This window comes from Corapipo altera, unplaced genomic scaffold (genome assembly GCF_003945725.1).
Source record: "Corapipo altera isolate COAL_440 unplaced genomic scaffold, ASM394572v1 24b, whole genome shotgun sequence".
Taxonomy (NCBI): domain Eukaryota; kingdom Metazoa; phylum Chordata; class Aves; order Passeriformes; family Pipridae; genus Corapipo; species Corapipo altera.
In genome coordinates this window covers 12,158,188-12,174,436 of record NW_020884888.1, presented here as the reverse complement: position 1 = coordinate 12,174,436, position 16,249 = coordinate 12,158,188, and the positions used below count along the sequence as shown (strand labels likewise).

Sequence of the window (16,249 nt, the reverse complement as noted above, 5' to 3'; positions counted from 1 at the left end):
GTGAGGGGCGAGAGTGAAAACAATGCTACCAGAAGACAGAACTCAAACTGCAACTTTGCTGATGTTGTGACATGGGCCACGAAGTGTTACCTGCATACTTGTCATTAAGGAGAACAAGAGATAATAGCTTTTTTAGCACATAGCAGACAATTTCAGACCTTAAAGAAAAATCTTACCTCACTGAGACTACTCAACTTTTTTGTTCCAAATAAAGAAGTATCACAGTGAGCAAACCACTTTCCAGATAATGAGCTGATATCAATACAGTACATGTAAGAAACTGTGCAGACAAAGTGCGTATGCGATTATTCAAATCAATCTCAGTTCAGGAGTAAAAATTTGATTACAATGACATTGGAAGATAAAGGAGTACTACACAAATAAAAAGAAGGTATGACTTCTACGTTTCAGTAAGTCTGTCATTTATGGTGAGTTTATGTTTCTAAGAAACTACTATTTAGACTTTGTCTTTCCTGCAACTCAAAAAGCACTCAGGAAGCAACCACCAAGGTGGCCAAAGATTTCCACACAGTCCTATAACCTTCTACACTGGATATTTATATGGAGACCTCTGGAGCTCATTTAATTCAACATTCTGGTTGTAAGCAGAGTCAGATTAGGTTATCCAGGGTCTGGATAAGTCAGTTTCCATACATGGAAAGATAACACCACTTAAAGACCGTCCATATAAATATAGCACAACCTAAGATGAAAAATATCTTGAGTACTGTTTTCAGCTGAACAACCTCAAACTCAGATGCAGTTTTTCCTTTTCTCCTTTCTTTAGGAAAGGAAATAAAACATCATCCACTTCTCCTAGTTTTGCATGTATTAAATCAAGAATCAAACAACATTCTGTCACACACAGAAGATAGCAGTCTGATGTTTAGAATCAAAACAGTTTCCAAAGTAAACAGTAGTATACCCCCTCTTATGAAAATGCAGGGACACTGAAAAATTATTCCACCCTGAATGAGTGTGTTCTAGATAAAAAACAAGAAAAATGTCATCTGATTGACTGACAAAACTTTCAGTACCTAAACAGCTTAAAAATGCCATTGAACAAATCAGGTCTTTTTTAAATTGAAGCTAACATACTAAAAACTCTGAAGTATCACATTATACTAAGGGAATTCAGCATATTTGTACATCTGGCTAGTTGATGATACCTGCCTTCTCAGAAACATTTGGTAGAGTTCAGCATTGACATGAATTAAAACATGTCTTTACAAACCTTTCTTTCATCCAGGTGAACTACACTTAACTGCTTGCACTCATCTAAAAGAAATACATTTTTGACTCAAGTCCCTGACCAATTTTGTTTTCAATGCTGCTAACTTTTCAGTAATCATTTCAGAGATACTAGCAGGATCAGCACTACTAGTGACTACTAGTAACATCATTAACAATTGTTCCGGATAAAGACAAACTCTGAAGCAAAAGTATTTTAGCCAGAGAAGTGCCTGTAAAGCAATATAAACAAGCAGTTTATAAGTTTAAGTGTCTGGCCTTATGTGGCAAAACACAAAAGAATCTGAAAAACAAACTACTCCTGCAAGTCCTTTTATAAGTTTTGACTGTGGTATTTCAGCACTGACATTAAGGTTTCATTTCCTAGTTGTTTCCCGTGCTTCCCAACCGAGCCAGTGCACGCTGCTATGAAATTTGCAATGAACACATTCCCAGACACTAATCATCTAAAGGGTCTTAGACACACTAGAAGCCAGTCAATACAGCAGGGGGACTGGTGTTTACTGGCTTTAGATACTTTGGAATCAAAAGAGAACCCTTTGGGGAAAAAAAGAATCATCTTAAAAATGAAATGAAAGAGTTCTTCAGACCTAAGAAAAAGGAAGTTTCTTCTGCCTTCATTGTTGACCTAGCATCCAGCAATCCAGCATGAATTGAACTTACTTGATCTCAAAGTAACAACAGGGAAAGTAGTCCTCTCCTCTCCATGGGAAGATACCGAGCAATTTCTGCCCCTCCATCTGTTTTTCTGCATATTTCCATTGCGCAGCACTGCTTCATAAACTGTTCTGCTCTCCCAAGTGACATTTCAAGCTGCTTTTCAGCAGAGTAGAAGAATGATTACCTTCGAAAAATGATGGATGATGATCCTGAAAAGCTCCTGTGCCAGGAGCTTAATCAATCCCTGAACTATCTGGAAATTCTCCAATTAATTATGCAGTATGTAAACAGAATTGGTAATCACACCAAGATTGTTTCAAAAAAAGAAAATATTAGGAAGCTTTAACAGCAGCAGACTTGCCTAGAAGGCTGTAATTTGTTCAAAATACATTCACTGCTCTTGACATTGGCACCTCCTGCTTTTGAGGGTTGCGCTCAACATCTAGGTACAGCTTTCCAAGCAGAACTGAGGTGGAGGAGGTTGCCAGGGAAAAAGTTGAATACACCATGTAGACAAATGAATCCCTTTCAAAACTTTTTGAATATGAAAGAACACTTGCTGTTAAGAAAAAAGGCTTGTACGTGTTCAGATCCATCAGTAGTCCTCTGAGCAAGTAGAATGTGCCCATTAAAAGTCATAAACTAGCATGGTCTTAGGTTTTATTAACTGCAAAAGGAAAGCCATCAACCTAATCTAGAACAGTCATGGTCCAGAAGATACAGGTGAAAAGAAGACATTTGCAGTATTCTGGGTAGAAGGGCTTCGTTTCCCACTTCTGACTCAGTCATAATCTTTATCAAAAAAGTACATTTCTCCTTCACAAAATACAAGTTTTTGGTGAATTCAAGGCAAGAAATCATCATCCGATTTCTGAACTGTAGATAGCAAGAAATTCTTCTGATTTAATGTGATTCTCAAGGGCACATCTTTGTCAAGCAAAAGCCACAGAAGAATTCCCACTTTTAAACACATAAGTACTATATAAACTACTAAAAGAACAGTTAATCATTGGAAAGGACAGCCAAGTAGCATAAAGCCAGAAAAAGTGCTACAAAGCAGTTGTTTTCCAAGATTCAAAATTCCAACAGAGATCCAAAATTCATACAAGACGTCGCCTCTTCACAACTGGCAAACACTCTGAATGCCAACTTGTTTTGTACTAACAACCGCATGCCTCCAAATTGGATTTTATTTTTTATAATTTTGAAGCTCAACTCCAGAGTACCTCTTCAGAAAAGCAGAGTTGTTAAGGAAAATAATCTAGACTAAGTCTGTATTTTAGATGAAGTTTAACTTAAAATAGCTCTCCAGTTTTATTCTAAAAAAAAAGTCAAAAGTTTCAGACTGTACACTAACAAGTGAATACTCAGTTGCAGACACTAGAATAGCAGAATATTGTTTTATTAGCTTCTCACTAACAGAACATTTCCTGTGCAGATAAGCTGGTTTTGCCTAAGTAAGACTGAGCAGTAGGGGAAAGCAGGGAAAGGAGGAAGGAGGGGAGGAATCTGTGTAATCACTTCAATTAAAACCAAAGGCAGGTTAAGGGAGGTGATCATTTGCCCTCTACTCAGCACAGGTGAGGCCACACATGGAGTGCTGGGCCCAGGTCTGGGCTCCCCAGGAACAGAGACATGGACATGTCCCACTGAAAGTCCATGAAGATAAATAAGTGATGAATCAAATAAAAAAGGCAAGGTCATTAAGTTGAAAATATCCTGGCCCTAGATTCTCAAGAACTCTGATAGAAGGACTCAGAAAAGAAGGAAAACATTGTAAGAACCTGACCAAAACTAGGTTTCAAAGAAATCAGCTTGCTATTTTGTTATCATAGGCAACCTACAACAACCTACGATTTACATTAAATTTCATGTGAGGTATATTAATAGTTTTAATAATCAAGACTGGAGGAATGTTTTCTGGCAGATAATAAGCAGCATTAAGGCTATTTAAAAAAAAAGAAAAAAACAAACTAATGATTTTTCTTTCCCTTGTACTATAATGGCTATATTAGCCAAAATACATTCACCTCTCAGCACATTTATGCGCACATTTTATTTTTTGGTAAAAATTTTTGTAGACTTGTCCATAATTAATTTTCTGTTCTCTATCTTTAAAACATATTACAGAAAGTTACAAGTGTAACCAGATCTAATAATTCAAAATCAAGACAACCAAACAAGCCTGGAAATGTCAGTACTTTTCTCTGGATTCAAAAACAAGCTTACAGCTATACCACCTACATGAAGTTTCTAATCGAAGAACAGGAACTCAAACAGCCTAAAGATCTGCAAATATCCCACTAGCTGGGCACCAGGACTCTCAAATACAACTTCAAGGGTCAAGACACCTGACACTCGCTCTGTAACTTACTCCTATGTGTCTGTGTTGTGGAAGGGCTCTTACACGCAGAGATGCAACTCAAACACTGAACCCTTTCCCACCCACTCTTCTCCCCCCACTTCTGATATGGCAGCTAAGTACTTCTACAGTTACACGAAGCTTAGCACAGGCTATATGAAGGTTATCTTCAGAGGTTTTTAGACTGACAGCACAGCACAAATGATCTACCCTTCTGATTTGATCCCTTTCTCAGGAAAGAGTTGCTCTGTTTAGTTGGCTCATACCTGGTTACTGGCGGCCATTATCAAGGTTCCCGTAGGTGCAGATTGGGGTTTACCACTTGGCATAGGCAATGCGGGTGGTAAACTGGCCATAAGCTGAGTCGGTGCTTGAAGACTGAACTGGTAAACATTAGGAGCTGTGCAAGGTGGTGTATCTGATTCCTTTTGGCAGAGAAAAAGGGGAAAAGAAAAGCAACTTTACAGAAAGTACAGTATATACAGACTATGCATGTGAAAATGCACCTAAATATCAACTCATGTGAATACTGTAAAATATCATTATTTTTTTCAATGGTAAAAAAGTAAAATACAAGCCAGCACAGTGTTTATTTTACACATCTAGCAAAAGTTTAATTGAACCTATATTAAGGAGACAATGTCAATAGGTCTATGGTAATCACAGGTTCAAGTCAGCCCAATCGAAAGCCAAAGTTATATCTCTACCAAATTCAAATTAAAAGAGGGGAAATAAGGCTGGGAAAAAAACCAGAACAAGAACAGCAACACTAAGCTACAGAAGGCCTAGAATTTTAGGTGTCATGACAGTTCAGTCCTCTGAACAATGTTCTGGATTGTACTTATTTCTAAGTTACTCACTGTAATTGTTACAGTCTTCTCCCATTCTACCCAGCAACAGCAAAGTTAGGGCTCCACCTACCAAGAAACAAGGAGACGGTCTGCCAGTTAAGACTCAGTTACGTTCACCAGTCATGCACTCCACTGCTCATGAGGAGTTCTGTTCCCCTCACTTCCCATTTGAAATCTGATAATTCTTCAGGGGATGCAAGATGGATGCAGGGTTACAGAAAAGATACTGTAATGGAACTGGTATGACTGATTACTATTCCTTCTTCTCCTTCCAGCCTGATCACCAGCAATTTCAGATGCGTCAAAATCAGACATACAGGTGATGTTAAAACACAGTATGGCTGGAGCACTTAATAGATAACAAGCAAAGACGCGAGCACAGATTTAGGGGTTTATAGGAATTACTGAAGTCTGAAAACACCCTCAGGTCTTAAGTGACCAATTATTTTGTAGGTTGAGGAAGTTGGAAAGCAAGCTACAGCCTTTTGAAATAACTTTGAACACAGATCTCGCAAAACTTATTTTTCAGCTATAACATAATGGCAAAAGTAGCTTTCCCTACATTTTATTGCTGCTTTTTACCATATTCTTAACTCCAAAGCATTCTGAACTTAAAAACTATGGAAAAACCTACTTTTATCCCAAACCACTAGTGTTTTTTCCATTCCCAGTCATCTGGCTCAAAGTATAGGGAGAGATGGGGCTTGGCCAATTAGTAGTTTAGGAGTTACCATATTAAAAGACATTACTGGCTCACATCATCACAGATTTTTACTGTTAAAATAATTACTGAAATATTCTGTTGCTCTTTCTCTAAAGATTAATTGCCTGGAAGCAAAGACTCTTCACATATTTAAATAGATCTCCAGCACTACTACTTGCCCTCACATGGCCTTGTTTTCTAAATTAGATTCTTCAGTTAGAGAATAGGTTGTTCAAGAGCAGAAACAAGAAAATATTTTAAAGCTTTTCCTGGGGACGAAGAAGATCATTTAAGAGAGACAGACAGTTGTGAATACTGAGTAGCCTAAGAAATGAACTACTACAAAGCAAAATTTGCATCCCAGCAGAAGTGAATACTCCCAGTACAAACAGTCATCAATAAAACCCAACTGTTAGAACAATCAGTCTTTTATTGGTCCATACAAAGTTGTGCTTACTAAAAAAGAAGTTCTAGAAAGAAAGGAGCTGCTCTCCTGCTAGTTCAACTAGTGGTGAAAGTTACAGTAAGCCTTTGTGAAGCAGTTTCAGATAACTGCATCATGAATTCACTGGAGACAGATCATACTGGTAACAAGACTATGTGCGAAACATTAAGTCTTATTTATGAGATCAGATGTTCACTGTTTAATAAATATGTTCATCATAATGGGAAACTATATGCTGTATCACTGACCAAAAAATTAAGCTTGGTTATATGTACATGCCTGGATTAGATGGCATTTTTCTCCTTTGCCCAATCCTACAGTATCAGCCACAAGAACAGGCTAAGGTCTCCACAGCGATGAAGTTTCTTTGGACACTGTTGGTCATGGAATTAATAAAAAGTTTATAAAAAGAGACATAAATAATGAAAGGGTAGTCATGTTTGAACAGAGTTCTAAGCATGCTCACAAGTAACTATGAACTAGCAGATGGGATGGAAAAAGGGATCTTACTGTCTATCCAAACCAATGCATTATCTTCTGCAATCCAACCTTCGCAAACCTGACCAAAGAACAATTTTACTGTCTCCACTCAAAGAACTCTCTCTTCTGCTTGGATACAGCCCTGAAGGCCGACATACCCAACCCAGATGTGACACTTGTCATTTATGAGATTTCTAAGGGGCTCTTGTGCAACAAAACGTTAACTCCAGTCAGGAAGGAGCAGTAGATGGAAGAGAAAAGAGAGTCATATCATTTAATTAAGATTAGACAAATTTCACCACAAGGAACCTTGTGTTGCTTTATGTTAATTCTGTAACAGCTATGTTCTTCTGTTTCAATGTTATTTACTGATACACATCTCATACAAGCCGATTGTATCTCTCTCCTGAGGCGATTTTGGACTGCTAATAGGATTAATGTATGGAGTTGATATCCTAACTTCTCAACAGCATCTAAACTCTTTTGTGAAGAGCAGCATTACCCTTCTTAATTAAACAGAAAAGTTAACCTCAGTGATCAGAAAACTGAGCCCAATGTGAACAAATCTGATTTTCCATAAGCACTGCCTACACTGAGGGATTAAGTCTTTCTTGATCTTCTGGACCAGATTCTTAAGTATAATGTGCAAACTTGAAGAATAATGGAACTTCAGAAGACATACAAGTAAATACATACTCTCGACACTTTAGGTACATGTTGGAAGAGAAAAGCTCTGACCATTACTAAAGTAAGGGCCACAGAGGTCACATTATATAAAGATACATGTAAAATAAAGGGGTAAGACCCCTCGATTTTAGCAAATAATCTAGAGATAAAGCTAAAATGACTGCACTAAGAGCCAAGGTAAGTTCCTGATCTCTTGAATGTGGCAAATATCTTCTAAAGAGATGCAGGTACAGGTTTATCCTACTGGGAAATTTCCATTTCAAAATATATTCTTTAAATCAGTTTCAACTTTCTGAGTAAGAATGTAGTACCTGGAAGGAAGATTTCTACTATTCACAGCCTTGATTACCGAGGACTGTAATTTACTTTAATGTTGGAAAGACTGAAGTATGGAAACTCAAGCATTACTGATCATAGTAATGCATCTGCATAGACAGAAACAGTGAAACACTGCAGTCATATGAAAGATGAAGAACTGAAGCAGTCTTACAATCGAGACTTCCTGACATACAAAGAGAACAAAAAAAAAAAAAAAAAAAAAATCCTTCTTCTGTTCTGCAAAATGCATCTCCCATTATGAAACATCCCGGGACCTCAACAGCAAGAGAATATTTACTTGCCAAAAGCTTCTTACTAACTAGGTCTGGCCATAAGAGCTTATTTCAATTCTCTTAACCCAAGGCTTAAGATACAAGGTAATGTGTATTAGTACAACCATCCAACAAGACAACAGTTCAGTTTCCATGAATTTCATATGCCAATTATACTCACAAGTTTCCTTTACATCAGTCTAAATGTATGATGAAAAGTTGTGCCATCTGCTTTGTTTCATGATGTAGTAAGTTGAAACTTCTTAACAAACAATAGCTACCATTTTAAAGCCTTCAATTTCCAAGGCAGTAGGCTTTTTTAAAAGCTGGAGTGGCCTAAGATCAATTAATCATGTGTTTAAGTTTTGGCCCAGTGGTAAAAGAGGCTATCCTAGAAGTCAGTATTCAGAAATAAAAACTTCAACAATAGAATGTAAGTTTCCTGCTAATGTGATAGATCTGGGTTTTTACGCTCCTCTTTCCAAGAATGCACTACAGAGGTCTTGGCAAAAAGATTCTTATTGTTTCCATTCTCAAAACTTCTTCCACTAATTAAGCAATATTTCTTCTCTTTCCCATAACATTCATAACCTGAAAGCTGTGAGAGAACAATGACCACTTCAAAAATTTCTGTGCTTTCAAAGAACTGAAAACTGTGAGAAAATTGGTGTTTATAGTTAATACTTTACACTACACAGGGTTTTTCATATGCTTCTCTCCTTTCTTACAATTACAGTGATTTAACAGTAACTGCTGCCAGTCTTACTCCTTTTGCCTCTTTTCTCATTCTAGCCTTCTCCATTATACCTGCATTATCATCTGGCATGATTATGAGCCAATACACAGAGGTGAACCACAGAAACAGTAATCCCCTTATTAGCTTCATCTTCTGAATCAGCTCACCACAGGATTAGGTGCAGAAAAGTGCAGAAAATCAGGAGCAGCTAGTAGCAAGTACATCTAACTACTCAACTGGCTTAGTAAAAGTGTAAAACTACACTCCTTTGAACATAAAGCAACACCAGAGGACTTCAAAATTTCATACTTTGGAGCCATGTGCAAAAGCAGAACTTGAATGAATGCTCTCAACTGAATGGTTTTAGCCCCAGCGTACTTAACTCTGCTTGATAAACCACCATGCTTCCAAGGTGTTCTTATGATCACCCCCCACCCTCATCTCATGTCTTCCACATCCTGTGCTGTTTCTTGGTAGGTGGAGCCACAACTTCAGCTATGGTGTAAATAAAGTAGAATTGAGATGAACAACATTTCTACTTCTACAGGTCTCAAGGTAGATAACTTGAATCATTACAGTTGCACCATTTCCACTGGCCAGCCTATAAACAATACAAATGTCTCAAGTTAAGATGAAATCGGTTGATTTTTCTGCCTTTCATTGCAAAAGGAAAATATCTTGGTCATCTTGATTACAGAAGGGGAAAGGTGAAAGAAGAGATATAGGATACACAAGCAAACTGAAAAATATGTAGCCTCCAAAAGCATTAGTGTTCATTTGACAGAACAACAACTAAAAATGTAATCTAATTAGTATCTACCAAGATTAAATACAAGCACAGTTTCCCTTTAACCTCACCTCATTATATCCTGCTGGGCCTTATTGTGAGCTTATTCCATGTTTTATCAATACTCAGTGTACTTAGGGTAAGTCATCTTAAACAAAAAAGATCACAGAAGTGTGTAATTTTAAATATCCTTTGTTATCCCAGTACTTTCATTTCACGGGCTTTCATCTGGTCTGTATTGTTAACAATATAGCAATATTTCAAGTTTGATTTTCAAGTTATGCACTAAATTACAGGACTCATTATGCTGAACATACATCATTCTAGATTCTAAATACTAAATTTAGGTTTTCTTCCATCCTAAAATGGCTTAGGTACCTCTGTGGGGTTTTTTCATGGGAGGGAATGTTATGTCAAGACTGCAACTAGCCTATGGCATCAGAAACTAGTCCGAATTTGACACTTCCAAAATTATGTGCTTTTCTCCTTACTTCACTGACATCACAGCAGTAAAATAGCGTTTTACTTGCTGACATAAAAATTCCTTCTGTACCCTCTGCTGCTTAGAATAACTTGCTATTAAATAAAATTACTTTGGAATTTTATATTCAATGTTGTGCCTCCTGCAGCTTTGCAGAAATTTATTTCAAGTGGATATGGATAAAAGACTGCTCAAGAAACTGATAGGAAGCACAGAACCGATGAAGAGCAGGAGACAGTATAGAACAGCACATGGTCAGAGATATAGGTTAAAAAACACAAAAACAAATGTGGGGCTATATGGTGAAAGAGGAAAATAAGCAAAAGAAGCACTGGAAAAAAAATTTCTTCCCCTTTAGTTCACAGAAACCAATCATAATCTGCACAGTAATAGTAGGCAAAAAGAGTGGAGTTTTAAACAATATGGGGCTTAAACTCCTAAATTCCTCAAATCAAATGTCAATCAAATGTTTTTTCCCAGTAACATCAGGTTGTCAGTGCCTGTACACTCACGGTTGCCCACTGCTTCATGTGGAGACCAGCTGGCTGCAAGTCAGCACTTACACTAACCATCAAGAGGCCTCCCTTTTAAAGAACTTGTCTCTATTTGTTCAGGAAGGGGAGAAGAGCAAGACAAAAATCTGCTTAATAATAAAGATGATCAACTATCAACACACATTTGAATTGCTACTTTGATTAGGACATGAGATTATTCAGGCAAGTAGGAGAAAAGGAGAAAATCTGTGTAGCTCTTGCTCTCAGACTAAGGATTGGCCTTGCCACCCCCTTCTGCTCCCTCTCCTTACACAAAAAATTTCAACTGCAACCCTGCAAATTAATCAGTCATTAAGACAGATTTAACAAGACTACAAGAAGAGCTGTTACATATTCTGAAGTGTCTGTCCCTTTACTGTAGATAAGCATATACCTTACACCTGCAAACTTAACTTTAAAAAAAGTGCAACATTTATCTGGACAAGATAAGTCATATATTCTATCACTTCTCTCTGTGACTACGCAATTACAATGGCTCCAGCTAATAAGCTGAAATTCATGGTCTTCAGCTAATAAGAAAGAAAGTGAGGTGGTGATAACTTCATTAAGAATGTTGAGTTCAAGTACAAAGCCATAATTACTGCAAAGCAAGTAGGAGTTCCAAAATTAGTGTGGATCTTGTAAGCATTCAGCAGAACTGGAAGAATAATGAGTCTTAGTCTTATCAGTCATATTTATATATTACTCTCAGAATACACAGTACTTGATACAGTGAAAAGACACATTCCCAGAACACTGAAGGTACTGCTCAGCGCATTCATTAGCTGATGGGGCAGAAGGGTGGGGAAATCAAGCACTGACATTCTGACAATTGGTTTTTATGAACACTGACCTGCAAGGTTTACAGGTAAAATTTCAAGAACAGTCTGAAAGGAGATACTGTAAATGCTAAAAGTTTAAAAAGAGCTTGCCTCTGTGCCATCCTCAAAGCTAGACTACAGGGGTACCTTGTTCACTGAAACTTCAACTACCTTGGCACTGCTACATAATCTTGAGAACTCAGAACTCTTCACAAAATCATTGTCATACAAGCCCACACAACATTATCACCACAAATAATGAGATAAAGTGCATGAAATTTGTTAGATACAAACTTTTAACAGACAACTTGGAGATTCTGTGCTGCACTGGATATGAGATTATATATCCACTGGGTAAGGGAAAAGAGATTTAAATTTTCCTATTAGCCACGACATCTGTTACTGATATGCAGGTATCACTGTCACATAAAATGTTTAAGCTTAATTTGGCATAACAGCATCAAAACTTCAGAGCATACTTAGCACTAGGAATCAAAACAGACCAAAATAAGACACACCTAGGATTATTTTTCACTTGCAGAGACTGTTCATCAGGCAGTAGATATTCTCCAGCACTACTCTACGACTTCCTGACCTAACAGACCTAATAGAAAGCATTTTTCTACAATGCTCAAGCAGCAAGAAATCCAGGTCACCAGTTACAGAGCATAGGTCCAGAAGGAAACAAAACCTCGCATTTTCATGAGGAATTTGGTCACTGATTAGGCTGTGAGACTGACATCTGCAACTAGCCAGAACAAGTAGAGAGCTGGGGGCAAACATCCTTCTTTTCACTTGGTTTCACATTCTCATAACACTCACCTAAACTGAGTATGAAGGGGAGATTTCCTAATGCCAGAGGTTTGTTTTCTGTTACGGAACAGTTTAACTCTTGCTTCCACAGAGCAAACACTCAAACACTTTGCACTGTCCTTGATGGTAAAGTCATTTATAAAGCATCTTCCATTATTCAATTACACATTTGTTGTATCACATGGGAATGCATAGTATTTTACAACTTACCTGTTTGCAAGAATAAATAAAGAACATACACTGCCTTTTTGTCAGGGCAGCACAGGGTATTTTAAATACCTGCAGAGCAGAAGGCTTCACTGAGAAAAGATTTACCACATAGATCAGTATGATAATAAACAGAATCCAGAAAAATGTATGAACAGTTTAAGAAGTTTTGGTGATCAGAGTCCTTGTTTTTCTCATGTGTTCCTCAGTTTGCTCCTTATCACTAATATTTACATTCTTCATAGAGCTGAGGTAACAAGCCAGGAATTTTAACATTCAGTATTTTGTAAAGAGCTACATTAGAAGTACTGGTGAGCGAGGATGCATTGACATGTACAGTAAGACAACCACATAAACCGAACAGCTCTCTCATTAGTAATAACAACGGTATCAGAAAACAGGTTTCTTTTCCATGAGGTTTTTGATCCTAAATTTAATGGTCCTTTGAAAAGCTGTTTTTTGTGACCAAGATTTTGCAATTGACTAGGACACATGAAAGACAGCACAACTAGAATTTCATCAGCCAGATAGTGCTAGCATAAGGCACTTTGTAAATAGTTTTGCTGCCTTGGAAAATCCATAAAATTATACTTTTTGTTCAGATTATGATTTGGTCTCATTAGATGTGCACACTAGGCTGTGTAGCAAGCTAGTTCTAGATGTGAAAATTCTTCCTGAATTTCAGGTAGTGTGCTGAGAAAAAGCACATAAATCTAAAATATACAGGGAAAGAGAAGGCTGTCCTTGAATAAGGTATTTCTCTTGTTCCTAAGTACACAAGTTCTCATCTTCAAAAGGTTGCCATAGTCCCTGAAGGAAGGAAAGGAGTAGCAGAAACGCAAAGAACTCAGGGTAGTAAGTGTAAGCTCTCATATCCCTACACATCCATTTTTCAGAGTGTACACAGATGTTGAAAGGTTGACTTCTAAATGCTAGCTCTGGTTTATGCCAATCCAGTCTCCAGAAAAACCTGTTCCTTATTCTACTCCGAGATCTGTTCTCCTGCTGCTGGAATAAATCCATAACCATTGCTGTATCTGAAGGGTCCATAAGTCCAAGACACCAGAAGCCTTGTCTATTCAGCTGCTGAATCAATTAGAACATTATAAGGCAAAACCTGTGCTGCTGTGAGAACTTCAAGAAAACAAATCTGTTTAAAAACCACACAGCATGCTATATTACAACCAACTATTAAACCAAAGGGCTTAATAAATATTCTAGGATCTCTCTATGAGCAATACTGCACTGCTTTGATAACTCCTGCACACTCAATACATACTGCCAGTATTGCTTCCAGGGCATGTTGACAAATATATGCAAGGTCTCGAGACTTACTGCCGGTGTACAGTCATGTGATGACTTCAGAACACAACTCCTTTTCTGCTAGCATGGATGGATGCAGATGGGCAATATGATCAACTAATATCACAAGTTTCCAAGCCTTTTTCCCCAAAAAGGTCCAGATCCAGCTGATCACTATTACCAGTGAGACTTCAGCAGTAAATGGAAAACCAAATGGAAAAGCAAATACACTATCTAGTCCCTCCAATTTAACAGTTAGTATCTTACAGCTGAAAAATAGCAAAAGATATTCTGCAGTCATGCAAAATACACCTCCAGAAACAGTGTCTTAATGTAGACTTTAAATTTTATAATGACATAGGGATGAATATCTTGCTATTAAAGTAAAATTTAATAATTGGGAACAGATCAGCAAATTGTCACTCTCAGGTCTCCTTGTCTCCTACATTTTCTTTGTAATCTGCACCTTGCTTTCAGTCTTTCAGTATCAGAGAAGTTTAGGTGATTTAACTTTAAATAAATACAGAATCCTTCCTGAAGAACAACCCTTCCACAAGATCAGAGGAAACACTACATATAACTCTAAAGTGATGAGATGCATCATATTCATATTCCCTTCTCCTGAAGTTGATACCAAAGCTCATACCTATTTGTTCTGCACCAGAAGTTTTGGCACAAATACAAGGTTGTCACACATGCTAGAGGTTCCTCTGCTGCAACCTGGGCATAGCATTATGCCAGATCATGGCACAGATTGCCTCACTACAGCAGAATAGGCTTCTCCTCCTCAATTAGGTGCAGCTCAGGACTGCTCAACCAGAACTTGCTCCTCCTCAAATGCCCAAGTATGAGTAGGATGAACTCATCAGTTATTTGCCAGAAACATGCCATTCCATTCCAAATTAAGATAACATGCTATTGGTCTATTAAGGACACAATGCCAATATATGACCAGGCCTTAAACTAGAGACTGTCACAAGGAAAAGGATATAATGTCTTTTATTTTGTTAAAAAAGGTAGCATTTCCTTTTACTTTGTGGATGCTCAAGCAGATTTCAGGTCTGTCTTGTTGAGTGTTTCCTTTTCACTTTTTGTTAATTTGTCTGGCATCAGGCAATGAAGTTCCACCTTCTATCAGGCAAAACGGGACTAAGGGGAGTTCATAACCACTCACCACCCATTATGTTGGGAGTGCACAACATTAGGCCAATATTTGCATTTTTTTATAAAATTTATTACAGCAAAACCTTGCCTACTGACTTCCTTAAACCAGGAACATGGTTAGCAGTATCACTAGCAAGCATCATGCTGTTCTTTTTCCAATGGTCAGATGGTACAGCGAAAGCATTTGCCATATTTACTGAAGTGGTATGAAAAGACAATTCAATACCAAAAAATCAGTAGTATAAAATAACTTAAGAAAGTAACCAGAACCTATAAAGACGGTGCTTGTCTCTTAAAAGTTATTGAAATTTTATTGAATACAGTTCCCAACTTTTAATTCCATATTTGACTAGTTTTTGAAACAGTCAAGAAACAGGTATTTGGACCTCTCTTGGCATCATCCAGTTATTCACTATTGTAGTTGACTGCATATTACATCCTGTTCCATCAATGCCTCCACCTGTGACTGAATGCTTCAGTAGGATTTACAGTGAGAACCTCACGCCTCGCAATGCTGTGCTTTATAATCTGCACTGCCTAATTCTGCAATGATTTAACTTTATACTGAAAAAACCCCCATCTTACAGAATCTTAAGAGTCTGGGAACATACCTCAAGAGACTGCAGCCTCCTCTTCCAGGAAGTTACAATAAAGCCCGGCAATTACTTTCAAATAAGGAAGCTGACAAGACTTTACCTGAGTGCTCTGTTACCATTAAAACATGAACTGACTGCTTGGCTAAAAATAGTAAGGAATGTTATTCACCTTCACAGTACAATATGAAGTTCATGTTCAATTTTGGGTGTGTGGAAAAAGGATCAGAATTCGATGGTGGAAGATTTTGCTTAACAGGAGGATTTGCGAAGACATATTTCTACTCTTCTACTTAATTAGCAACTGTTAAATTGGGTTGTTATATTTCATTACATCTAAATACTACCACAAAGGGTACCAAAGATTTAGGATGGATATAAGGTCTGTTAAATTTAATGGAAAAAATATTTGATTTCAGTAATTTTTCTGCGCAGAGGACATTATTGATTTGCTGTAGCAGCCTAGGGACAGTACCACATTACGTGCTGTTCTATCAATCAAGGCTTTGAAGCATACAATAAACTCTGCTTCTTATTAGTTTAACCCATTAAAAGAAAAAGCTTACAATGTCACTGCCAGAGAGTGATGATACAGAAGACGCAGATGAGCCCGAGGATAACTGTTGTGTGCTGCCCAATGACAAAGTCAAGTGTTGATTGTAAGGTGGTTCAGAGTCCCTGTTCTGTTGCTGTTCTCCATTGCAGAGAGCTATCTGGTCTCTTATTTTCAACCTATTATCTGTTAAGAGAAAACATAAGTATCATTTAAGAGCACAGAATACA

The 16,249-nt window shown here is 37.6% G+C and overlaps 1 protein-coding gene across 5 annotated transcripts in view; it reads right to left on the bottom strand.

Annotated features, from left to right (window-relative positions):
- TENT4A (terminal nucleotidyltransferase 4A) overlaps nt 1-16,249 on the bottom strand; it is a 59,954-nt gene that overhangs the window by 8,067 nt on the left and 35,638 nt on the right. For 3 of the 5 annotated variants that reach the window (XM_027643956.1, XM_027643957.1, XM_027643960.1), the window contains 2 exons: nt 16,033-16,205; nt 4,540-4,698 (listed from right to left, as the gene is read on the bottom strand). In XM_027643956.1, coding sequence (XP_027499757.1) covers nt 4,540-4,698; nt 16,033-16,205 — 332 coding nt within the window. The remainder of the gene's footprint in view (nt 1-4,539; nt 4,699-16,032; nt 16,206-16,249) is intronic. The other 2 variants (XM_027643959.1, XM_027643958.1) reach the window with 1 other exon arrangement.